At 42.9% G+C, this 27573-nt stretch overlaps 1 protein-coding gene across 1 annotated transcript in view; it reads left to right on the forward strand.

Moving 5' to 3' along the window:
• Positions 1–27573, forward strand: part of LOC137424370 (rho guanine nucleotide exchange factor 17) — a 375708-nt gene that overhangs the window by 168148 nt on the left and 179987 nt on the right. Inside the window, exons 7-10 of the mRNA XM_078775397.1 lie at positions 233–283; positions 549–658; positions 4593–4678; positions 10339–10457. Of these exons, the coding sequence (XP_078631523.1) occupies positions 233–283; positions 549–658; positions 4593–4678; positions 10339–10457 (366 nt within the window). The remainder of the gene's footprint in view (positions 1–232; positions 284–548; positions 659–4592; positions 4679–10338; positions 10458–27573) is intronic.

Consider the following 27573-nt stretch of genomic DNA (forward strand, 5'->3'; position numbering starts at 1 on the left):
CCCACATTCCTTATTCATCCATCTCACTCTATTCTGTCCTTAAAACCTGCTGTAGGTGTTCTCAGCTTCTCTTTCTGCTGTTATTTTGTTCTCTTGCATCGTGATCTGTTCTAGGTTCTATTTCTTGCACGAGCATTGATTTTGTTTCCAAAAAAAAAATCGCTTTATCGCGATTTTTAAAATCGATAATCAAAATACTCGTATTTTGATTGATCCGACCCTTTTCTTCCAGCTCTCTGCACCTGGACGAAAATTTCTACGACAAGAGTTGGCCACAGAGATAGTAAGTGATTTCTCTTTTTTTTTTCTTTTTTTTTTGTATACTGAATCGAGGCTCGTGAAAGAGCTAACATTTATTTCACAAACAAAATCAACCAGACAAACAAAATATACAAAAAGAGGGAGTATTGCATGTTTTGAAATGGCCATCCAATCCAACACTGGTATTAATTGATGTGACCATGGCACACTGGCCCTTTTGGGTGGCGATCTATGAAACGTTTGTACACGGACAGTATAGATGCCCTAACAAATTTCACTGTGTGCAGAGAGCTGGCAGTGGCCGAAAGGAGCGTTCTTTGTTCATTTGTTCCGACTTGGTTGTGTGCACGTCTGTGAAAAGGAGATCTGGGTCTTTGCGACGCTCGTCAATCAGCTTGTGAGTATCGAGGGTTTGAGTATAGGGCTCCAGTCGGGTAATGAATGAGGGTGATGGTTTACAACAGCAGGAGTTGTAGGAAAATGGAGGTTCTAGACCACTCACTAACGTGTTTTGACTCAGCTGGTAATATAAGCCGAAAATGTTAGACTGCTGGACTAACACATCTTGGCGATTTAGCCATAAACTCTCTATTATAACATAACTTGCTCATGTAGTGTGGTCTGAAGTGTTCTTAAAAGTAGCCCCCGTAGGAATTTCGTGTTAAAATTGATTTATTTTGCTTTTCTGTTTTGAATTGGGGCCAAACTATAGGGAAATGTTGGGGTTCAAATTTTCCTGGCCCCGGGTCCCCTTCTGGAGGGCCCTTTCCGCCCTATGACCCGCCGGGACTAGCTCCGCTTAAAATGAACCGACTTTCATAAAAGAGCAGTTTTGGGGGTTTCTCATGATGCTGAATCCATTTTTGACACTTTTAAAGTGACATATACATTCATTGACCCCCTGTCATGGGCAAGGTCGGGGGGAGTGGCTGGGGTGTTCTGTCAATGGACCCCCACCCTGTAATAACTCTGCGCTTATCTTGGGTAAATGAGAAATCAACGTTTCCGACATTATGAGTTGTTTGGGGGATTTTTTTTTTTTAAATGAAGATGAGTCAATAAATGACATCCTGAGCAATCTACACAGTGTATCATCAAGGGACCCGACTTAAACTGAACCGTCTGATGAGATGATCCAGCGATTTGACTATATATAAAATAAAAACTGAAAATACCAATCACAATATACACCTTTATTATTGGGTTTGTTTCACAATGCAATCGAACTACGATGAAAAACATGCTTTACAAGAATTGTTGTAAAAATTGGCAATGTACCTTCGGTTTGTCCTTTTTTGATAAACTCAGAATGTTTTCATTTGCACAAGTACATAGTAATATTAAATATATAATAATCCAAACCAAGAACGTAATTATTTATCATCCTTGTCCTTTTCCCCTTAAATCATCATCACATTAAACTGTTTGCTGATTTATTCATCATCCTCATCGTCATCCTCATGGGTATCATCCTTAATTACATTTCCACAATCACTGCCATTGCACTTACATAGACAAGTACAGGGAAGTCTGTTCTTGAAGCAGCTGCACCTTCCTTTACACTCTGATTTACATGCACATTTCGTCAGTTCAATCACAGCTCAAGGGGCGGAAAGGGCGAGACACCTCACTGGAACATAAACCCCTTCCTTAACATTCCAACCGTTTTCTTCAATAGGAGGAAGAGCCGGACAGTTGGTAATGTAGGACTTATCACGCATGGCAATGTAATTTGCACGTGTGATATGTGGAATTAAGTCAGCACGAGTACGAGGTAACATCTCTCCCTCCAAGTTCTTGGAAAGAAACATTTCCTATCTTGGAGCTGATAGGGTTGTGGGACCTGCCAAGCAGTACACGTGGCAGATGAACTGCTCCAAACCCTTGACCTGTGGTGGCAATTCACCATTGACCAGGACATTCGGAATAGGACCTTCACCAAGAACCATGAAGCAGTTGATTGCTGGGTCATCATCTTCAAGCTTCATGTCGGCACCAACCCAGGTCTTCTTGGAAATACCCACAAATTTCCCAACCCAGTCAGCGCCAGTGAAATTGTGGAGTCCAATGAGTCCTTGGCATTTGTGACGTCCAATGACTTGGACTAGCTCTACCACGTCAATTTCTCTACTTTGTGCCCTTACGGGTCAAGAACCTGAGGAGAGTTAGAGCGCCAAGTCGACCATGAGAGGCCAGGTCAAGAAGACGCGTAAGAACGTCAATGTCTGGTGACTAAACACATATCTCCCACCAATCGTTCTCAGCTACAGATGATACTTATCTCGCACCTTAGAATGAATGGCGAGGGGCAGGCCAATTGAGAGAGGTATCTGGACAGTCTGCTGAAACCCATCTTCCTTCTTTGGTAGATGCTTCACCTGACGATCAGTTCGAGTATTTTGGATGAGGAACTGGCAAGCGACATCAACAACTTTGTCGACTTCTTCATTGCGAATTCCAGAAACTTTGAGGATGACCAAAGAGGAGATGAGTGAGGAAGAACTGACTTAGCGGAGGATTCTCAAAGTCTTCAAAGCTATCGTTGAATGACCAGTTTCGGTACTCCATCATCTCCTCTCGTAGAATGTTTGCCATGCTTTTCAAGTGGCCAATTGTGTCGTCATTATCCAGCATCGCAGACCGAAGTTCCATAGCAATGCTAACTGCTGTTGGGAGGACGAGATTGTCAGGCTCATTTTTGCGGAGCGATGTGATGAACTGGACATTAGGAAGCCATTCAGATATCAGTTTTTTCATATGCTTGCAGTAGTTTTCTGTCTCATTAATCTCTACCTGATACCTCTTCAAAATTGACAGGTATGCATCATTCACCTCAGCCATGTTTAGGGTAACATCATCGTCAGAAAGGGTGTTTTGCATGGAGAGGAGCAGCTGTTCTTGTGTGTTACTGTGTTTGTGTGTTACTGTGTTTGTGTGTTACTGTGTGTGTGTTTGTGTGTTACTGGGTGTGTGTGTGTGTGTGTGTGTGTGTGTGTGTGTGTGTGTGTGTGTGTGTGTGTGTTTGTGTGTGTGTGTGTGTGTTACTATGCACGTTACTGTGTGTGTGTGTGTGTGTGTGTGTGTGTGTGTGTGTGTGTGTGTGTGTGTGTGTGTGTGTGTGTGTGTGTGTGTGTGTGTGTGTGTGTGTGTGTGTGTGCGCGCACGCGCGCGTATGTGTTTGTTTGTGTGTTACTGAAACTGTCTTTAAAACAGCTGTTCACCACCATCTCTTATCTTCCTCCATCCAAAACCTTGATCTTTTCTAACCCCGTTAAAACACCCCAAACCCGCCTCTTTGAATCCTCAGCTTATTTCCTGAAATTCCTAGAAGTGTTCATTTGCATTGTACCGTGTACTCCCCCCCCCGCCCCTTCCACAGATCTACCGGCGTCTCTATTCTCTTCTGTTGTTGTGCTTGTGTGCTTCCCTCTTTCCCCCTGTTGTCTCCCACCCCCTTCATTGCATGTTTTGTGTGTCTGTGCACGTTTTCATGTTCAATGTATTAGCTCTTACATGAGCTTCGATTCTGTATATTTAAAAAAAAACCCGTGGATAGCCAAACCGCGAATAGTGGGGTCCGACAGTATTTGCATCAGGAAGAAGCTAGTAATTAGTTTTGGGTCGTTTATTGTCACATTTTTTTCCCGCATATCTTGCAGAATTGTGAGTTGGACATGCAATTGTGACAGATGGGGAGGGTGTTTGAAGGCTTGAAGTGGGGAGAGGATTGACGCTTTAGGATTGGGAGGGAAGGGTGAGGACTTTGGGTTTCTGAGGGATGGGGGTGGGGGTTGACAAAATTAAGGACTTGGAGTCATATCTTACACTAGCTAAGGTACCGGCAAGGCTGGGTCCCTCCTCCCACCCCCTCCCTCCACCCTTCCACCCTACCACCACCCACCCTACCCTCCGTCCAAACCCCCACCTCACCGACCCCTTTCCCTCTCTATTCCCACCCAATCCATTACGTGGAATTTCTACAGGTACCTGCTCGTACTAATATATTAGATGAAGACATGCAAGAAAGATGTGGTAAGCATTGAAATGAACCACTTTCGAGCATATTCACAATCTGATGTTCTGCCCGAAGGCAGGTCCAGCACTGCCAAAACAATTTCTTGGGTTGTTTGCTGTTGCCTGCCTAGCAGTAATTATGGCAGGAATTTTGAATTTTTCAATTGGGTGAATCTGAATGATTTCCACTTTCCACTATCATCGTCCTTGCAACCATAGCTGATTTCAGCTCATCTCTTGTAGATGTTAATTAATGAGGACATAAAGGGTTACAATGTTGGAAATTGGTGCATTTTACCTCTTTCTTTCATCCTCAGGTATAACATCGGAAACCTGGTGGACATGTCCAGCAAATACAAATTGCTTTGGCGGGCACCGCTTGCTACCCTGCAAGTTTTAACAGGTAGCCACAGAGTTTATACACACCTGTTTTCATTATGTCCATCTTTGAATCATCAAGCAAATAATTAATTAAATACACGAAAAATAGATGTATGTTTTAGTCGATTTTATGTTGCTGGTACACTCGCTCACTATGGGAGCGGCAGAGTCGTGGTATTATCCTTATTATTGGGGGAAATACCAGGGGCATATAAAAGGCCCCTTTATATGGTATGTGCCATGTGGAAAACTATAGAAAAGAAGGGACATTCAAAAAATATTGTGTGCATGCTGGTCTACCCTTGTGTTCTTAGGAGGAGCCAAGTAATGCTCTGGAAAAGTTCATACAAAGGGGTGCCCTACATCTGGCAAATAAAATACATTCACTTAAATTGATATATGTGGGCAAATTACATGCCCAGACCAGGAATCGAACTCAGGTCCTCTGGAAAACCATATCAGTGCTCTGCCATCTGAGCTGTCTGGGTGACCCTGACTGAGCAAAAATTATAAATTGTCCACTTTTCACTTCGTGAGCGCAGGATAATAAATAATATTAACAGCAATTGTCAGTAATAAAAAGAATAACGTGATACCCCCTGGCTGCTCCCGAAGATTTATTGTCCACCGCTCCTTTCCTATTCCATCTCCAGGTGCTACATGACATCATCGCCGGGCACCGAAGGGGGCCCGGCGATGACGTGCGCTGAAAGGGAGTACTCAGTTTTCACTCAGGTTGTTTGTTTTCTTTCTTGTTACTTGCAAAAATCGAAGATATTTCAAGTAGATTGGTTGGTCTTGTGCGTTATAACTTTGAAATACATCTATTTTTTGACAAGTATGTTGATCACTCTGGTTGAGATCAACATAGGCCAAAAGGTCAACATTGGCCTATTGGTCAACATTAACCACTTCTTTCAAATTTCTAAAACCCTCAATTTTCATCCGATTGACTTGAAATCTGGATAGGATTTTCACATCAGTTAACTGAATTCAACCAACTATTTTTGAAATCAACATAAGCTTCAAATCCTGGCTTCAAATCAACTTCCTCAAGCTTAACTGTGATAAATCTGAAATAATCATCATTGGCCCAAAAACGCTCACAAAATCCACCCATAACTTTGCCCTCAACATCGACGGTATCCCAGTATCCACCTCCCCTCACATCCGGAATCTTGGCGTCATCTTTGACCAAACCCTTTCCTTCGACAAATACACTAAAAAGATCACAAAGTCAGCCTTCTTTCACCTGAAAAACATTGCCCGTCTCCGCTCATCCCTCTCCTCCACGGCTGCAGAAACCCTCATCCACGCCTTCATCACCTCCCGTCTGGACTACTGCAATAGCCTCCTCTATGGTTCACCCTCAAAAATCACCAATAAACTCCAATACATTCAGAACTCCGCTGCCCGTCTACTCACCCATTCCCGGACCCGTGACCACATCACCCCCGTCCTTTACAAGCTTCACTGGCTCCCCATCCCCCAGAGAATCCAGGACAAAATCCTCCTCTTGACATACAAAGCCCTCCATAACCTGGCCCCATCCTACCTGGCTGACCTCCTCTCCAGACACACTCCCACCCGCAACCTCCGCTCTGCTGGTACCAACCTCCTGACCCCCTCCATCCGGACCAAATTCAGATCCTGGGGGGACAGGGCCTTCTCCATCGCTGCTCCCACCCTCTGGAACTCACTACCTCACACCATCAGAGACTCCTCCTCACTCACCACATTCAAAACATCACTAAAGACCCACCTGTTCAACACTGCATTCAACATTCAACCCACAGCATTTAACCCCTGACTATCTCTTCTCCTTCTCCCTCCTTTTGCTTTAAATATTTCCCTATTGATTCTTGTCTTTTTGCAATTGTTGTTTTCATGTATTGTTATGCATTATGTTTTCCACTCTGTCAAAGCGCCTTTGGGCTTCTGGAAAAGCGCTATACAAAATAAATGAATTATTATTATTATTATTATAGGTCACAAGGTCAACATAGGCCAAATTTCTAAAACCCTCAATTTTCATCCGATTAACTTAATTTGAAGACGATTTGCATATATCAGGTCACATAATTCAACCACCAATTATTTGTGAGGTCAAAAGGATGCACAACAGAGTGCCGTTCTACTTTATTCTCTTTTGCCAAGTGCCGCTCTATGAGGGATTTGTCATTCTGTCTGTGTTTGTCTGTCTGTATGTCAGTTTCCTACAGGTCACAATTTTCAACCAATCTTCACGAAACTTTACCAAATGGTAGAGTTGGTCATAAGGAAGAAGCCTATTGTTTTGGGGGTCTAAAGCTCAATAGGTCAACACAGGGCAAAGGTGACCAACTTTGTCAAATTTCTAAAATCCTCAATTTTCATCCAATTGACATGAAATTTAAAGAGGATTTGCATATCTGGCTACTGAATTCAACCACCAAGTATTTTTGAGGTCAACATAGGCCAAAATGTCAACATTGGCCAAAAGGTCAACATAAGCCAAATTTCTAAAATCCTCAATTTTCAACTGATTGACTTGATATTTTAAGAGGATTTGCAAACCAGGTCACTGAATTCAACCACCAATTATTTTTGAGGTCATCATAGGCCAACACCTTATTTTATGGATTTCACAAGTATCGTGCTTTGTACGACATATTTCTTGTTTGTTTGTCCAGGTGATATCTCCAGGCGATATGAGCTAGGAAGCTGAATTGATTAATCTATTCTATTAATTATGTTAATATTTGATTTTTCTCTACTATTAATATATAATATTAATTTGGATTAATATATTGATTGATTAGTAACTTAATTATTATTGATTAATTAAGAACTTATTTATTTACTTATTTATTATCTGAACAATATCTCAGGTATCTTTTGAGCTGGGAAGCTGATATTTGGACATGCCAATGACCAGGTGATTTGGCTGCAAAGGATATTTTTGATTTATTAATTAATCAATTAATCGATTAATTATTTAATTATTTGATTAATGACAAAAAAAATTTTTTTTTCTTAAGTTACAGATTCTGATGAAATAGTGGTAGTTTATGTGTTCTCTGACCAAATTGATTAATAATTTAATTTTTTTATGATTATTATTTATTTATTCTCATTATTAATCATTTATTTATTTTCTTTCTCATTTGGCCAATATCTCAGGCACCTTTTGAGCTGGGAAGCTAATATTTGGACATGAGTGACCAAGTTATGTGGCTATCAAGAATATTTTTGATTTATTGATTAATCATTTCATCTATTAATTATTTATTGATTAATCGATTAATTATTTATTGAGTAATCAATTAATTGTTTAATTTTTTATAAATGACTTATTTAATTAAATTTCTAAAAGATACATCTTCGGATGAAGCACTAGTGGTTTAGTTATGCGATTAGCCAATTGATTATGAAAATATTTTGTGATAATCTTTTATTGATTTTAATTATAGAATTAATCAATCAATTAGTGTACACCTCTCCCTCCCAATGCAGCCTCAATGAGCTGCACTGCGGTATTGCCGGGCGCCAGAGGCGCCCTGGCAATGCCACGCTGCAGCATATTTAATTATTTGGCATGGGGCGGTGTACTTTGAATGTATGTGTACTTGTTTTCTTTCTTGTTTGTTTGTCCGGACGATATCTCAGCCATCCTTTGAGCTGGGAAGCTGAAATTTCGGCACAATAGTGAGCAAGTCCTTTTTCAAAAACGGTATTTTTTTTTTTTGATTAATCAATAAATTGAGGAGTTATTTAATTATTAGCGATTAATTAAGTACTTATTTAATTAATCAAATTTCCTTTCTCTTCTGACCATTAACTCAGGCACCTTTAGAGTTAGGAAGCTGATATTTGGACATGCCAATGACCAGGTGATGTGGCTATAAAGTATATTGTTGATGTATGAATTCATCAATTAATCAAATAATGAATCTTTAATTAATCAATTAATCAATTCATTATTTAATTTCCTCGATGAGTGACTTATTTAATGAAGCCTAGTGTTGGCTTAGTGGTTAGGGTGCCGGCTTGGGATCTTAGGATCCTGTGTTCCAATCCTGGTCGATCGCTGAATTTATGCCAGGGGGGTTGACTCAGCCTGTCATCCTTCCGAGGTCGGCAAATTGAGTACCAGCTCACTGGTAATTCCCTGTCTGTCGCAAGAGGCGACTAACAGGGTTGGCGGCAGGAAGGGCATCCGGCCACAAAACATTGCTTAAAAAAGGGGACGACGGTGCTCGAAAAAGGCCAATTCCTGCTCTGCGGGGAAAAATGGCCTCTAAAGGTGGTTCAGTTCAGTGACTTATTGAATGAAATTTCATTATTGAAATTTGCATATATCAGGTCACATAATTCAACCACCAATTATTTGTGAGGTCAAAAGGATGGTCTACCGAGTGCCATTCTACTACTTGAAATTAATGAAATGAAAAGTTACAGCTTCGGATGGAACACTGGCTATTAGGCAATTGATTAAGAAATTATTTCATGATTACTATTTATTGATTTTAATTATGCAATTGATCAATCAATTATTGTACACCTCTCTCTCCTAATACTGTCTCTATGTGCTGCACGGCAGTATTGCCGGGTGCCGAAGGGGCCCCGGCAATGTCCTGCTGGAGGATGTTGTTTATTTATTTGGCATGGGGTGGTGTACTTTGAATGTATCTGTACTTGTTTCAAATAATTTTATGTGACTAGGGGGCCTGCTGGTCCATTACCAAATTTTCATTGGTCTTCATCGCCTTGTAGCATACCTGCCTGCCGGACTCTCCACAAGCTGATTGGTTATGGAATACATTCCCAGGACTTGTGCTAGACCGAGGAACCTTTTCTTTCTGATTTGCTGCTTGTGTAACGAACAAAGTTAATTTCGCTAATATTTTCACCTGTGCTCCTGTCGAGTTAAACATCAGGAAGAACGTGTTTTTAATTGATTCATCACGTGACAATGCCTTATTTGAGATGGAGCATTCCGTTTGCGTTTATCAGATTGTGGACCCCGATCGGTTGGATGGGGGCCCCAAGATATTGCTCCCCAATATCCCCGTGTTATCTGGGGGCTCCGTGGAATTGCACGGGATGCAGCCACTGCCTCTATCACTCCCAAATATTAACTTGCGGAGCGCTTGAAGCAAAAACTTGTTCACTGCTTATAATTATTCCATACAATAAACAATTTGATATGATACAATACTCCTAATGACGCTGTAAATCAGGTTTAAGAATAAATACATTTTAAATACGAACGAATCATCTTACAGGGCATGAAGAGAGTGGCACACATACGCCTCATGGCAGTGGAACGACACCATAAAAGGCGAGCAATTGTGCCTAGTTCTCGTATCCAATATCTTCTTGTGAAGGAATTGCTGTGACAAACAGGTTTCCTTACTTCCTGTGATCTCGATAAACAGTTGCTAGTGCTCACATCGGCTGGGTGCACGCAATCGCCATTTTGGCCCAGCCAGAAATTCCTCTGAATTGGTCAAACATTAGTTAGTTGTTCCATGGAGCAAGGGTAATACCGTTTTACTTCCTGAAATATCTTGGCGATAAGCACACCTGTCTTGCACTTTGGTTGTTTGGAGAAACGGGAGGTAACGGTCATTACATAGCATTAGTTACATTTTTGAGCTTTGTTCGATGTTGTGTGTTTGTCTGTACTTGCAACTACAGCTCCGGGCCATTCAAACACCCGTGACTCCCTGCAAGGTGCTCCCAGTAGCCTCGATGATGATCTGGCACGACTACGCGAGATCCAGAACCTGGCCGAGTCATTGGCCACACCACACCAGGTAAGGAGTCGCATATAACCTCTTTTTGTCCCAAATACTCGTCATTTTTTTCTTCCAAAAGTACGTGTATCCATAGCAGGGAATGTGGATATTAGGTGAAGGCTCTTCACCTGTTTATTGAGGTGATGGAAACATGATTGATGTGGCTTCTCATATAAGCATTTCCACCCTTTGGCTGCAAAGCTTTTCACTGAACCTTTCAAATGATCCATTTTAGTTTTTTTATGGATGCGAAGTCTTCCAGAAAAATTTCAAAATAATTAGGTTTCCTCTACATTTAAATGCAGAGGAAACTTATTATTCCTCGAGTTTTTCTTATTATTATTCCACCCTATTTTTCATATATGAAAACTTTAAAATCAATGTTCTCACCAACCGTTCATCCGACTGACAGGAAATTTTCACCAAGTGATCGGCTGGACATGAAGAATTTTTTACTGATAATTATGACATCATAGGTCACGTGGTATGGGCGCCATATTTGAAAATACCTTCAAATTTGGCCCTCTAAATCTCCGAAACGGATCATTGAAAGGAATAGTCATGGCTCAGTCTAAAGAACTCTGCAATGGGACCAAAAACATGTTTCTTTAGAATATCAAAAAGTGCTAACATTATGAAGTTAGAATTCGACAAATAGACCCCTTGATGCCATGAATATGATATTTTTTTACATGATCTTCGTGAACAAAAAATTCAGAATGCAAAAAATTTCTACGCCATACGTCACATGGTTCGGCCGCCATATTGTTTTTCGTGAAAAACACTAAAACCCCTTTCTCCGCAACAGCTGAACAGATCTAGCCCAAACTTTGCATGCACAATCGCACGCCCATGACGAACAAAAAGTTCCCGCATGATGACGTCGTATGTCGCATCATTTAGGAGTGATGACGCTTTTAAGCACATTAGGCCGAGAAAAATATATTTCCGGTCTCTGATCAGCGCGGGCATCGATTTTGACCCTGCGCGTCAACTTTTTTTTTTTTTTTAAATTTCCAACGGTACCTACAACAGCGCGCGCGCCTGTTGTTGCCGGGCCGGCGCGTTATCTCGGGGAATGCTATCGACGTTCGCGCACGGTTCTCCCCTACAAAATTCCGTTTCGTTTGTCCAGATCCAACCAGCCGTTCCAAAGATATGAGTAGTTTTGTGTGCCGTGCCGTCATGAACCCAATCGGCTGGATATTGTCATTTATTGAAACGAAGACGTTCTTTGTCGGGTTCGTGTGAAGCAACCGGAAGGCCTAGAGAGCTGCGGGTGGTCTCGTTAGTTAGGCCTGGATCCTATCTCGTTTGTCATGAAGTTGTAAGTGCCTGTGATAATCTGGTGGACTGAGAGAAGAGATCGTGGGAGACCATCGGCCTATTAGACCACTTGCGCATGCGCAGTGTTGACGCGATCGACGCATTGGAATGTTTGACGGTACGGCGAGGCGATCTCGAGAACGAAATGGCAGTCTATAATATGCTTGAAGAACTTAATGATTTTCAGAATAAATACATTTTAAAATAACTTAAGCTTGTGTTCATTATTTACAAAAAGGCGGACCTCTCCCATTGGCTGTCTTTAATTTCTCTCTGGACGGCGCCATGGCAGATGAGGAGGCCGCAAGGCATGAGGACACAAAAAAACAACACCTTTCTACGTGCAATCCATGCTTTTCCAAAAAAAAAAAAAAAAAAAAAAAAACCCGCATTGCCACATCAATTCTGGAACTTTGGTCTGACCAGAGACCAGCAATATATTTTTTTTGGCCTAAACTTTAAATCCTATCTCCTCCATAATTTTTGAGTATATCGATTGGAAACTTTACACAATGTTCTCCATGTGGGGAAGTTAAAACGTTGCTTGGGAAGTTTCGATAAGTCACATGGTTTGACCACAATTAATTAATTGAACGAAAATCTAAAAAAGCTTCTGTCTCTTGAACCGCTGCATTGATCGACTTGAAATTTTAATGTAATGTAGCTCTCAAAAAGGGGAATAAGTGTTTAGAATTTCAACATGATTGGTTGTACGGTCTGGAAGCTAGAAATCGTTATTGTTGAAAGAAGAAGAAGAAAAGCAACACTTTTTTTTCTCAGGCCATGTAACTGATTGTGGCACTGGCATTTTTCGGATTAATTTCCTTTAAAAATCATTTTCTCTGCAATAGTTAGACCGATTGACAGGAAATTTTCACTATAGGAGCGCCTCGGCCTGTAGAATATTTTAACGGTAATTATGACATCACAGGGCACGTGGTACGGGTGCCATCTTTGAAAAAACCGAAAAAAATTGCACTTTTCTCCAAAAACGTTGCACAGAAAAAATTGAGACATATCTCATTGTAAAGAACTCTCCATGCAGAATAACATATGCGAATGATGATGTCATAGGTGCCTTCGTTATGACGTCATAATTCGACAAGTAAAAAACTTCATCTGATCAGGTTGAAATTTATTGAGCATCATCTCGGTATAAATTGATGCAGAAAAAAATTATCATGACGTTGTAGGTCTCGTGGTTTGGCTGCCATATTGTTTTAAATGAGAAGCCTGAAAAACCACTAAAAACCCATTCTCTCCGAAACGGCTGAACAGATCAAGCCCAAACTTTGCAGGCATGATCACATGCCCAAGACAAACAAAAAGCATGTTGGATCCAGATCATTTTTCCGTACGTCACATCGTTTTGGAGTTATGACGTTTTAAACCTTTAAAACCTAGCTCCTCCCTAATTTTTGATCATATCGTATGGAAACTTGGAGACAAAATAAATTCTTCGGTGCTTTAGGGCGCCCGACTGAGCGATGAGAGTTCGAACAAGAGGTCAGGTATTCGAGACAAGCAGGCGTGGTGAAGCATCTGGTTTGCATTTCAACATAAGCTATAAAGATAAGCATCTTATAAGAAAAGGTCCTTGATTTCCTTATGTCTGGAAAAAGTTTCATGTTTTTTTTTAAAAGAAATATTGTATTCCATCTCTGCACAGATTAATCAATGTAAGCTTTATTCTTTTAAGCAAAGCACAGCACATAATTTCTATAATTTGTAGTGCAGATTCCTCAAAGATTTATCACTAATTATACTCTTGAGCTTTATTGGCAATATACATTTTGAAGATTCCTTAGTATTTCAAAGTACAGCAGCACACAATATCTATAATTTAGAATGCAGATTGCTCAAATAATGATCACGAAGTATATGTTTTTTCACTTTATTAGCATTCCATATTCCAAAGATTATAATACTGCTGTGCATCACGATTTGTATTATAAAGCAACACCCATGTTCCCTTGCTTTCCTGCAATGAGAAGAGTAAGAACAGGTTAGAACAGGATGCAAGTGATAACTCACTCAATAGCAGAGGGACATTTCAATAAACTCAGAAGTCAAATGCGGACTTCTACACACTCCTTCCACATGACAGGTAAAAGGTTGAATTAGCTTCAATCAATTTTCTACTTTGATTAATAAAATAGCAGGACATTAAAAAAAAAATAGCTGGAGAGATTGAAAAAATCTAAGAAAAGCTCACTGGAATGGCTAAGGATAGAGCAGCTGGAGATGGAAATGATTGGGATGGAGAACGATCATAAATGGGCAAAATTAAAGGAGACTACACAAAGAGCTTAAAGACAATGGCAAGACCGAGTCAAACGGTCAATTGCAGCCCAATATAAATGTATCGGTGAAGGCTCGTGTTGTCATCATTATCATCATCAACGATATTGATCTTTGGAGGACCATTGACCCCGTGATGATCATTTTCAAAGGTAGGTTTCACAAAGTACACTTGTACAGTATCGTGCTGATTTTATAAACGAAAATCTACTCGTGAGACGTGGCCATTTTTGGAGTCCCCTCGGCTCAAGGCTCACTCAGCCAGGGCACATGGTGTGCCAACATAAGCGATGCAATCACCTGCACCGACCGTGTCCGCAAACGTCGAGCAGTCCCTGTGAAAGCCGAGGGCGAGTACGGAGCGCAGAGCGAGCACCGCTGCGGTTCGTGTATCCAGGCCATGCAAACGGGCTGTGGAGATGGACTTTGAGATGCAGAGCAGCAGGAACACAGGACCCGGGACCATCTGCTGCCGCACATCAACATGTCACTCAACGCGTCCCGCTCCAGCGCCTGGGGCTCTTTATTCGTCCCAACAGCAAGCGAGCTCCCAATTTCGCCGTGGGCCTCAGTCGTCGTCCCGGCATTCTTCTTCTGTGACCATACGCCATACCACCATTCTCGCGGGTCGCCCCAGTTCCGACGCAACGACGTGTGACATGTCCAGGCCGCATTCAACAGATTGGTTACAGACTCGGCGATGGACTTGAGCAGCAGACAAAATTAACGATACATTTTATCAACTCAAAGTTGATGAGAGTTTGGTTTCCCACCATGGGGAAAGATGGACTTCTCCCACTATGGACTGCTCACCTTCACTCCTTCATTCCTCTTTACTCCCGCCTCTGGAACAAACTCCCTCACTCTCTTCAATCCCACTCCTCCCTCCAGGTCTTTAAAACAGCTGTTCACCACCATCTCTTATCTTCCCCCATCCAAAACCTTGATCTTTTCTACCCCCGTTAATTCACCCCAGATCCACTTTTTTGAAATACCAACATCTTTCCTGGAAGTCCGAGCAGTATCCATGTGTTTTATACCTACCCCAACCCGCCCCCCCCCCTCTTCCCATGCCTCCTCCCCCCAAGCCCTCTCCCTCCCACAGATCTCCCGATGTCCCTGTTCTCTGCTGTTGTACTTGTGTGCTTCCCTCTCTCTCCCCATCTTGTCTCCTGCTCCCTTTATTGTATGTTTTGTGTGTCCGTTTTTTTTTTTGTGTGATTAATGTTAGCTCTTACACGAGCCTCGATCTTGTATCCAAAAAAAAAAAAGCAATCACTTGTTGTTTTGCACCTCCGTAAACACACTCGAACAACTTTTGGTTTATAAAATATATCGGGTGCAGGTTCTGCAAAATTGAAACAAAGCACCAGTCACCATAACACGAATATTAGAACAACTGAACAAACAAATTAATAATAACGTTTGCAGAGTAATCCATTGACTAGTCCACAAAACCTTCAACCTCCCATTCCCTGAAAAGTCATGGAAGCATGTCCCTGACAGAATGATTGCTAATGATGGCATGGAACTAACATATACAACAACACACAACAACATGCATTTTAAGGCCATTTTCCCTGCTAGAGCGGGGGTTAGCCTTGCGGTCCCCATGACAATCTTCTCCATTTTGCCCTATTTTCTGCATTTCTCGTTGTTAACCCCCTTGTCCGCATTTCTTCTTCGACCATATTTAGCCAAGTCTTTCTCGGTCTTCCCTGTCCTCTACTTCCTTCTACATTCATTTCCATCACTCTTCTCAACCAGTCACTTTCATCCTTCCTCAACACATGACCAAACCATCTCAAACTGTTTCTCTTCACAGCATCCATCACAGGCTCTATTCCCATCATCTTTCGCAATTCATCATTTGGCTTCCTCTCTCTCAACGATACTCCACACATCCACCAAACCATTCGCATTTCCACCCTTTCCAGCCTTCGTTGCTGCTCTACGTTCATTACCCATGTCTCGTTCCCATAAATCATAACACTTCTCACACATGCAGCATACACCTTTCCCTTCAGCTTCAACGACACTCCCCTCCTCATCAGCACACCACTCAGTTCCCGAAACTTCTTCCATGCACATCTCACTCGAGCAACCGTTGCCGAGTCTGATCCACCTTCTCCATTCAGCACGTCGCTGAGGTAGAAAAAAGTTTTCACACCTTCCAGCTCCATGCCGTCTCCAAGATCCAACTCAACATTTCCTCCATCTGCAGCTCCCTCTGTGCACACCTAACATTTGAATGTAGCTGCCACACTGGTTAATGACCCTCTCAGACCACTGCATTTTGGATGAACCCCCACAGTGCACATTGTACATTGAATGGAGTTCACTCCGACACCCTTCCTGCACACAGCACACAGCCACTTCCCAGTTCTTTCCACCTCACCACATGCTTTACCACTTGCCATCACCTTCGCCTTTCCGATATTCACCTTCAGACCTTTTGTCTCCATACATTCCTTCCACTTGTTCATCTTTTCATTCAGTCCATCCATACTTTCCGCAATCAACACCAGATCATCTGCATACAACAACTCCCACGGTAAACCCTCCTTTACGTTCTGAGCCAGCACCTCCATCACAGCTACAAATAGTAGTGGACTTAGTACCGACCCCTGATGCACTCCCACCTTCACCTCAAACTCACCACTGTTCCCGTCCTTCGTCCTTACAGCTGTGCACGCTCTTTTGTACATTGCCATCACTACACTGATCAACCATTCCTCCACTCCTAACTTCCTCAATGCCCACGTCACTACTTCACATGGAACCCTATTGAATGCTTTCTCCAGATCAACAAACCCAAGAAACAACTTCTTCCTCTTCTCCATGTACTTCTCCTGCAACTGCAACAATGAAAAGCGCGTCTGTCATTCCTCTTCCTGGCGTAAATCCAAACTGCATTTCGTCAATCTTCACCTTCTTCCTTATCCTCCTCTCCAGCACCCTTTCTAATACCTTCATTCCATGCTCCAATAACTTTATCGCTCGATACGAGCCACAGTCCAGAGGGTCACCTTTCCCCTTGTATAGAGGGACGAGGGTACTCAGTTCCCAATCCACTGGAATGCGGCCTTCTTTCACCGCCAGATTACAGATCTCTGTCATTCTCTTCACACCCCAACTTCCTGCTGCCTTCAACATATCTCCCACCACTCCCGTCGACCCTCCCGCTTTTCTCCTCTTCATTGCTTTTATTGCTTCCTCAACTTCCTTCTCGGTTATCTTCTCTGTCGGTCCTAAAACTGGGTTACTCTCTATGTTGCCATCCCATTCATTCTCTGCATTCAACAGCATTTCCTGATATCTCGTCCATCTTCCTTTAATTATATCTGGTTCCACAACGATTTGTCCCACTTCATCCTTCAAGCAACTCACCCCCATCACATCACACCTCTCTTTCGCTATCTGCTTTGCAATCCTGAATACCGCTCTCTGACCCTCTTCCGAATCCAAGCGTTCTCCGAACATTTTCCTGCATGCCTCCTGCGCCTTTGCTACCTCTTTCTTTGCAGCCTTCTTGGCTGCCTTATAACTTTCATGCTCTGCTTTTTCTGCTCCCGTACCCTTCGCCTTCTGCCACTCCTTGAACTTTTCTCCTCTTCTCGTCAATTCTCTTTCCAACTTCATCATCCCACCACCATGTTTCCGAGTGCCTCGTTGGTCCTTTTGTCCATCCACATACCTCACCAACGCAACGGCTCCCAACAGACTATCTTTCATTGACATCCAACTGCTTTTAAGCTCAACCACATCATCCTTTACCCTACTCAGCCTCTCTTTTAATGCCTCCCTTTACTTTCACCTCTTTCAACCTCCATACCTTCATTCTCGGTTCGTACTTCACCCGCCGAGCTCTCCTCGCACCTTTCACCCTTATGTTGCAGACAACCAAGTGGTGCTGTGAAACATCCTCCTCCCCTGGGATCACCTTTGTGTCCCAGAGGTGCCCCCTATCTCGCCTACGCACCAGCAGGTAGTCAACGGTTGTCATCGACCCACCTGACGTGTATGTAACAAGCTTATTATCCTCTTTCTGGAACTGAGTGTTACAAATCAACAAATCAGCTCCATCAGCAAACTCCAAAATCCTTTCACCTTCTCCATTTCTCACACCATATCCGTAACCCCCATCAACTCTCTCCAAACCATCTATACTCCTTCCCAAATGCCCATTTAGGTCTCCTCCTACCACGACAACTTCCTCACTTTCAGATTTTCCATCAGCTTCTCTGTTGAACACCAGAACCTGTCCTTCTCTTCATCGCTCCGACCAACCTGCGGAGCATATCCCGAGATGACGTTCACCAAGAGCTTTCCAATCATCATTTTCACCATCATCAACCTTTCACTCACTCTAGTCACACTCACCACACTGTCTACAAACTCCTCAGAAAACAGGACACCAAGACCATGCACGCCCTCCGGGCACCATTGCCACACAAACTTGTATTTCTGTCCTTGCTTAGCCTTCACCATTCTTACACCACTTCCCTTCCATCTTGTCTCTTGCACACAACATATGTCCACTCTTCTTCTGACCAATACTTCTCCCGCTTCTCCTGATCTCCCTGTCATTGTCCCTACATTCCATGTCCAAACCTCAGAAACCGATCTCCACTTCGGGCATCAGACGTTTCGTCGCCACAAATGGAATGATTTCCACCCTTGCTTTGATCGGGTCCCCCACGGGGTACTTCGTGCTGTACCCTGCCCATATGTAATTGTAATTGTCAGGGTTCTCTTTTTGAGGCAATGTTTTTCTGGCCGGATGCCCTTCCTGACGCCAACCCTTTTAGTCGCCTCTTACGACACTCAGGGATACTGTGTACCTATTCTAAATCGGGTTACACACCGGGGATGGCACTAGCATATGCCTGACCATTCTATTTACTGGGCATATGGAAAAGAAAGCTGCTCCCAGTAGCTTCCTTCCTGTTTGGGGACCTTTTGCATGTGCTAGTTGAATCTGCCTCTGCTGTTTCCACCTCATCGACGCTAAGTTTTCCAAACCGGATTCATCGTGTGTTTTTTTTCTGTTATATTTTCGTCCTTGTGCTGACGTTTGTATTTTTTATGTTAAATTGTACGTTGTTGTGCTGTATTGTCAAATTTATTTCCGTGTTGTTCATGGCCTACTCCTTGGATAGCCGCTGTAAAAATTATATGTCCTTTTTGATGCCGTGTTCCTGCTTTCTACTTCCTCACGTTATCCTATTTCCCCTGTTCACCTCCAAAAAAAAAATACAAGCAAAAAAAACGTTTTTCACTCGCAGTGGTCTCATTCGACTTGAATTTCTCATTCTACTATTTTACAAAAATGTCTGTCAGTGAAGCGCTTGATCCACCAGCCCTCCTCCTGCATCTACAGCACCATCTTACTCCATGCCTACAACCACAATTCTTATCACCCATCCCATGATCTATAACTCCTTTTGTCCATTTTGGGAATGTGTTTGCACAGGACAATCAAATCCCCTTCACGTCCTTGACCATCTCACTGGTCTCCCATTCCTATAGTATAGGCATATTTGGAATTTCGTGTATTTTTTTTGTTAAAAGCAAAAACTCAATTGATTTTGTAAGAAGGTATCATAAGCTTTAAAAAAAATTAGGGTGGCATTTTGTCTGAACATTCTAAGACTATGAAATCCAAGATGGCGTCCAAAATGGCCGCCGAACACTAATAATGCGATATCTTCGCGAGTACATGTGATACAATTACAAATAAAGTGTCTAAATATATGTTTTCTGAGACCAGGAATCGAATGGAATCATCAAATTTATGTTATATGTATGATCTACATGCCAAATTCCAAAATGGCCACCGCGCACCCGCAATGTAAACTATACCTTCTCCCTTCGCATGTAATTACAAACAAAGTATCTATTTAAAGACATGTATTTTTCACAAAGAATACATAATTAACAAGCCAACAAACAGATCTAAATAAAATGAAATACTTGAATTACTGTTCAATCTCTTAAATCGTTTAAACAGGAAGATGCAAAAAGTCACACTGATTAAATGCCTGGCTTTCATTTAGTATTTTTAACAATGGATATCAAGTGAATTATAATTTTGTGAATGTCATCGAAATGTCCCTGGATTCGAACATTTCGATTGTTTTTTTAACGGCATCAATGAGTTTGTGTCTGCTTCCTGAGTCTGTATTGATGTCTTGCTGATAGGCTTCTCCCAAAAGAGTGGATGTTTCCTTCAAGAAAGCTTCTTCATCAGGCTGAAGTTGCAGGAACTTTCGGAAGTACAAACTGTACAAAGCAAGCAAGGTAACTGTATGAGCTTCCAGTGCTCGATACATGTGTTTTCCGTGGAGTATTTGTCTTACGGTTGTAGGTGAGTAAAGTCCAGCTTCGACCCATGCTTGGTCAATACCACTCCCTTCCACATATTTACCCATGGCAGCCAGTGTCCAGAAGACGATGTGCAGCTCGCCAGGTCGAAACAAGAACTGCTTCTTGATGTCCTCACGCTCCATCCACAACTTCATGGCCATGTCGTATAGCTGAAGATCAAGAGTCACGACTGTGATAGATTCTGGTCCCATGACATGAGTGGCGATAGCATGTGCTCTCATCAGACCTGTGAACAGGGTGTCATACTCTGTTGGTGGCAATCGTATTAGTGGTGGTACAAGGGCAACGTTTGTCTTGGAACCAGATGGAGACAACAGAGAGTTGAAGGCGCCCCATGTTCCTGGAGAAGTAGAGCTTGATTTTACTTCAACTTCACTTTCGTTGAAGTCCAAACAGCCAATAATCCATGCCATATCCTTCTCTTTGTTTGACTGTGAGCTGGACTTGCAGGAATTCAGTGTGCAAACACACTTTTTGTTTGTTGGTATTGGTTTGTCACATGATAGTATTTCACATGTAATAGCCTCCTCTAATGTTTGAGACCTTGATGACCGATCGATATCAAGTGGTGTTGCTGGGGATTTGTCAGATGCAGTCTGATATATAGCGGTGGCAGTGCCATGGAGTGTGTTCATGCCACAAGGCGTGGATTCGAGAAAATCTATGTTGTCCAGTGCAAACCAAACAAACATGTCGTTAACCAACCAAGGTGGTCGATAAATTCCTCCCATGGATTTTATCCTTTCAAGAACAGCATTTGCGACGGCAGTCTCTATTTCCATTACCTTGTTGTACGGGACAGTGAGGTCTAGTTTGCCTAATGTCTCCACAAGGGCCTTGGACCTGGTGTTTTTGTGCACATCCAGAGCTAAGCCGACGGTAAGGGGAGTCTCAGTGCGGTGTTTGAAAGTGACATCTTCATGTTTTGTTTCATAGGTGACCTGCCGATCAGACTTGTATGCACATACGAAATGTTGTGCCAGCACAGATGCACTTTGGTTCATAGATTCGGCCCTGCTGATTGTTTTAACATGATGTAAACCTTGGATAGCAAGCTTGCAGAGGAGTTGAAGCAAAGCAGGTGGTTCATAATTATCAAATGTTCCTTCGAATTTCCACGGGGTTGCGCTTGCAATGTCTCTTCTCAGTATTTTAGATGCTTTCAGAAGGACTTTCACATCTTCTCTTAGGTCTTTTGTATCGGAGGCCAACGCACCAGCTAACAGGGTTTCCTTGGATTTTGTAGAAAGTACTTGCTCAGGTTTGGTTTTGTCTGGAGGCCTGGTGAAGTGCACATCAGCGATGTTGTCCAAAATCAGTTGCTTTAAGTATGGTTTGTATCGCGGATTGTCGGGTAAAGGGAACCCATTGGCTTCTAGCAAACCAACATATGATTGTTCAATGTCGTTCATATTCAAAGCTGAACTGTTAGATGGGTCATTGATTTCAGTTTCCACCATGTCGAGCATCTCCAGGTCAGACACTAACTGTGCAAAATGAACATGCTGTTTTGGAGGTCTGTTAGCTTTTTCTATGTCTCGTTTTGCATGGCCTAAGCACAGAAGGTGATACTTCATGTCCTCAGCAACTGCTGTAAGAAGATCAGATGAGCCTACAACATTGCTCAGTCTAACTTTCAAAAGTTTTCTGTCTGTTTGTTGACCAATGGCTTTGAGCTGAGCTCCCATGTTTTCAGTTGATACGTCGTGCAATTTGTCTGCTTTGTCTTCCTGACAAATGACACACATCTCCTTGTCGAAAGCCTGACTTCTGGTAGATCGCTGTGATGTGGAAGCACTTGTAGATGCAGCATCAGATTTTTTCGGTCGTCCTTTTGTCTTCTGTTTTATATAACTGACGCTGCCTGTCGCTTGTCCTTTCTCATATCGGGTCTTGGCTCGTTCAATGCATGTTTTATGTGTGAGATCCTTATAACATGTCTTGTGGTATGAAAAACCATTCTGTAACAGTTCATGGGCTGACAAACCTTTTATGCGATTCTTTAATGTAGAGAATTCTGTTTCCCCATATGAACATCGAACATCGAACATCAGTTGTTGTAATTACTTTCTCTACTGAAGGCAAAGGAGGACGAAGCACATAGTTTGTATAATCTGTTTGCTTGCTGCTCAACTGGCAAATAAAGCATAGTTCAAAATCCACCGTTTTTGACTTCTTGTTCGATGAAGACTCTGCCATTTTGGTTAATCTAAGGTCTCTAAGCTATGTTATCCTGGGTGATGGTTGCTGTGGGTACTTTAGCCTGCAAAAGAAGAAAAGAATATGTTAGTACACCATCAAATGGACAAGTGGAACCTTAACACTATAAAGCGAACAAACTGCTGCCGCTGACTGGATTCGAACGTCAATTTTCCGGCCGCCATGTTGAAATCAAAAAGGCAGCCTCTGTCTGAAATTGTGCAAAATATAAAGATTAGTAGTCAGGTGGAAGTTATTGTTATTATAGTCACCTCTATATACAAGTTCCAAGCAGTTCATGCTGAAAACAAAAATATTTAAACCACATTAAGTTAATTTTAGCGTCAAATTTAGGGCGTTTTGCTATGGTGGCGGCCATCTTGGATTTCAGGCCGTTAGAATGTTCAGAAAAAATGCCACCCTAAATTTTTTTAAAGCTTATGATACCTTCTTACAAAATCAAGTGAGTTTTTGCTTTTAACAAAAAAAATACACGAATTTTTTTTTCATGACAAATATGCCTACAGTACTAACTCAAATCCCATTTCTACTGCCCCTGATATTAATTCAACCTTGGAATTATTCCGCTGAAACCTGCTTTCTCTTATGCACAGATCTATCCCATCACATCTTTGGTTATCTATCTATAATTCCAGTAATCTCTGTGTGTCTGTGTGTCTGTGTGTGTGTCTGTGTGTTTGTCTGTGACCGCTGTTTCTCGACAACCACGGGTCCGATATACTTGAAACTTGCCAGGTATATTGCTGGGGACCCGAGAATGTGCCTTTTCAAGGTTTCATATTAATCGGACAAGTAGTTACCGAGCTATGGCGATTTCTTTACCAAACTCCGCAAGCCGTTCGCTTTGGACCAAACCATTGCATGTAAATAGAGGGGGGGGATTGTCACCGTACTCGCAAGCCGTTCGCTTTGGACCAAACCATTTCATGTAAATAGAGGGGGGGGGGGGGGATTGTCACCGTACTCGCAAGCCGTTCGCTTTGGACCAAACCATTTCATGTAAATAGAGGGGGGGGGATATAATTTTAGATATAGATATAGTACGGGCATGCCCTAGTAATAATAATAATAATAATAATACATTTATTTTATATAGCGCTTTTCAAGAAGCCCAAAGACGCTTTGACAGAGTACAAAAAACAAGTGCAAAAAGACAAAAATCAATAGGTAAATAATCAAAGCAAAAGAAAGCAGAAGGAGAAGAGATAGTCAGGGTTTAAATGCTGTGGGTTAAATGTTGAATGCAGTGTTGAACAGGTGGGTCTTGAGTGATGTTTTGAATGTGGTGAGTGAGGAGGAGTCTCTGATGGTGTGAGGTAGTGAGTTCCAGAGGGTGGGAGCAGCGATGGAGAAGGCCCTGTCCCCCCAGGATCTGAATTTGGTCCGGATGGGTGGGGGGGGGGGGGGGGGGGGGGGTCAGGAGGTTGGTACCAGCAGAGCGGAGGTTGCGGGTGGGAGTGTGTCTGGAGAGGAGGTCAGCCAGGTAGGATGGGGCCAGGTTATGGAGGGCTTTGTAGGTCAAGAGGAGGATTTTGTACTGGATTCTTTGGGGGATGGGGAGCCAGTGAAGCTTGTAATGGACGGGGGTGATGTGGTCACGGGTCCGGGAATGGGTGAGTAGACAGGCAGCGGAGTTCTGAATGTATTGGAGTTTATTGGTGATTATTGAGGGTGAACCATCGAGGAGGCTGTTGCAGTAGTCCAGACGGGAGGTGATGAAGGTGTGGATGAGGGTTTCTGCAGCCGTGGAGGAGAGGGATGGACGGAGACGGGCGATGTTTTTCAGGTGAAAGAAGGCTGTCTTTGTGATCTGTTTAGTGTATTTGTCGAAGGAGAGGGTTTGGTCAAAGATGATGCCAAGATTCCGGATGTGAGGGGAGGTGGATACTGGGAAACCATCGATGTTGAGGGCAAAGTTATGGGTGGCTTTGGTGAGCGTTTTTGGGCCAATGATGATTATTTCAGATTTATCATAGTTAAGTTTGAGGAAGTTGATTTGAAGCCAGGATTTTATTTCAGTGATGCAGTTTGTCAGGATAGAGTGGGTGGCGGTGGAGACGGACTTGGTGGAGATGAAAAGCTGGATGTCATCGGCGAAGCAGTGGAATTGGAGACCATGACGGCGGATTAAGTGACCAAGGGGGGACAGGTACAGGATGAAGAGGAGGGGGCCAAGAACTTAACCTTGGGGGACACCTTGGGGGAGGGGAGCAGTGGGGGATTTGCAGTTATTGATGGAGATAAACTGGCGTCTGTCAGAGAGGTATGATTTGATCCAAGAGAGGGCAGTGCCGGTAATGTTAAAGGTGGTTTCAAGTCGGGTGAGGAGGATGGTGTGATTGATGGTGTCAAAGGCGGCGCTGAGGTCGAGGAGGATGAGAATGTTGAAGTTGCCGGCGTCAGAGGAGAGGAGAAGGTCGTTGGTGATTTTGAGGAGAGCAGTTTCAGTACTGTGGTTGGAGCGGAAATCGGATTGGAATGTTTCATACAGGTTATTGGCAGAGAGGTGATGTTTGATTTGAGTGGCTACAGCGCGTTCCAAAGCTTTCGACAGAAAGGGTAGGTTGGAGATGGGTCTGAAATTATTTCGGGTGTCAGGGTTGAGTCCAGGTTTTTTCAGAATGGGGGTAACAGCAGCAATTTTGAGGGATGGTGGGATGATGCCTGTAGACAGGGAGAAGTTTATTGTTGCAGTGATAAGTGGAGAGAGAGCAGGAAGGGAGGCCTTGACGAAGCTGGAGGGGATGGGGTCAAGAGTGCAGGTGGCAGTTTTCATTCCTATGAGGAGTTCAGAGAGGTCAGTAGGGGAGACTGGGGAGAATTGAGACAGGGGATGGCAGGATAAGTGGGGGCAGTTATCCTCCTGTTCTTCCCGTCCATGTTACATTGAATCCTGTGGTGAGACATTTCCTCTGAAAAAACTTGTCTTCTCTTCCTGGAAGGCTAATCTGACTGAAGGCAATCTCAGTGGATTCCAAAAAGTCGGCAACAAGTGCGAGTCTGCTCTCAGGAGAGCCAGAAACCAACACCTGTCTAACCTCAAGAATGAACTTTCAAACTTCTCTCCTTCCTCTAAAACTTGGAGGTACCTTGTTATGTCTGTCTTTGGAGTATGCTCCACCTCTATCACTTCCCTCTTCTTCAAATGGCACCACAACCGACTCGTGAGAAAGCTGAATGGCTCAATTCTGTGTTTGCTTCCAAATCTTGTTTCTCCAACCCCTCGCTCTTTATACCCCTCCCACCCATTCACACTCAGCTGCTCCTGGACTCCATGTATTTTGCACCTGAGAAGGTGAAGAGGGTACTTTCAACCCTCTGCTATGACTCTGCAACTGGACCGTTCAGCATCACTGATGTCTCTTAAAAAACATGCTCTGTTGCTGTTGTACATCCTCTCTCTCAACAATGGATGAAGGCCCTTAATGTCAAACAGGAGATCAGAGCCATCCCTTCGGACATATCTCGAGCTTTCGATACAGTCTGGCATCCGCTTTGTTGTCCAAACTCTCTGCCGATGGCATCCAAGTCCACACATGGCTTACTGACTTTCTCTACTCTCGTAGCTAATGTGTGGCTCTCAACAGTTTCTTTATTCTCGTCTCCCTGTTCAGGCTGGAGTGCCCTAAGGCAGTGCTGTAGGCCCAGTCCTATTCCTAGTCTTCATCAACGATTTCTCTGATTCTCTGGAAAATCACCTTTATCTATTTGCTCATGACTCGCTGGCAACAGCGTCTTCCCTCTATTATCCATTCAGACCTTGACAAAATCACAAACTGGTCAAACACTTGGAGTATGTCTGTCAATCCTGACAAATCTCACTCTCTCTCTCTCTCTTTCTGTCCCTCTGAAAAGACTGTTTGGAAAACCCTCCCATCTACTTTCTTAACATTCTGCTTGAGGAAGTTCAATCACTCAAACTTCTGGATCTCGCTGTCAGCCATGATATTTATTTTGCAAATCACATATCAAAGTTGGCCTCCAAAGCCAGTCGCTGACGACATCCTCCATCATACAGTTCTTCCTTGGCATACCTGAACTCTTATCTACCTACAAGGACATTATCCGTAGTTTGATGGAGTCCTGCTTTTATCTCTGGGCTGGCACCCCTCCCTCACATCAAATCACATCAGATCATCCACAATCAAAAATTATGATCTTTTCTATGCCCGTTAACACCACGCCCTTCCAAATTTCCAGTTTTTTCTTCCTGTGTGTTTCCTTCCGTATCTATCTTGTCCACCTAAAGGTATTTTAAACCAATTTCAATGGTTGCTAGAAGACAGGGCAGCATGTCGAATCATACTAACAGAATCATAAGACTTTAAACAAACAAACAAAAAAAATACTTATTTTAGAGGCAACTCCCCTCCTGTCCCCCCAACCTCGTATGCCTCCTCAGACCCCAATTTTTCTAATGCCTTGAACAAACATTGGTACATCACGGGTGGTGAAGGTTGTGGTTAAGTTTCATCGAAATTGCTTGTGTAGTTTCTGAGAAGAAAGCAAATACCTATTTTGGATTTTGGGGGGCAACCCCCCCCCCCCCCCCCCCCCCCCCCATAGATGTCCAAAGGAGCAGATTTTTCTTAAAGCCTTGAACAAACTTTGGTACAGCATGGTTGATAAAGATTGTGGTCAAGTTTCATCTAAATTGTATGTGTAGTTTCTGAGAAGAAAGCAAATACCTATTTATTTTTTTTAGGGGGCGGGGATGGGGGGGGGGGGGGTCAAACCTGCATCCACTTGACCCCCGGTAAACCCCCTAGACCCCGATGTTTTTTTAATGCCGTGAACAAACCTTAGTCACAACACAACAAATATAATTTGTGCCAAGTTTGTTCACAATCCCTTCAGCGGTTTCGGAGAAGTTGCAAGTGTTTACAGACTGATGGAC

Source organism: Myxine glutinosa, chromosome 4 (genome assembly GCF_964187855.1).
Source record: "Myxine glutinosa chromosome 4, kmMyxGlut1.1, whole genome shotgun sequence".
Taxonomy (NCBI): Eukaryota; Metazoa; Chordata; class Myxini; order Myxiniformes; family Myxinidae; genus Myxine; species Myxine glutinosa.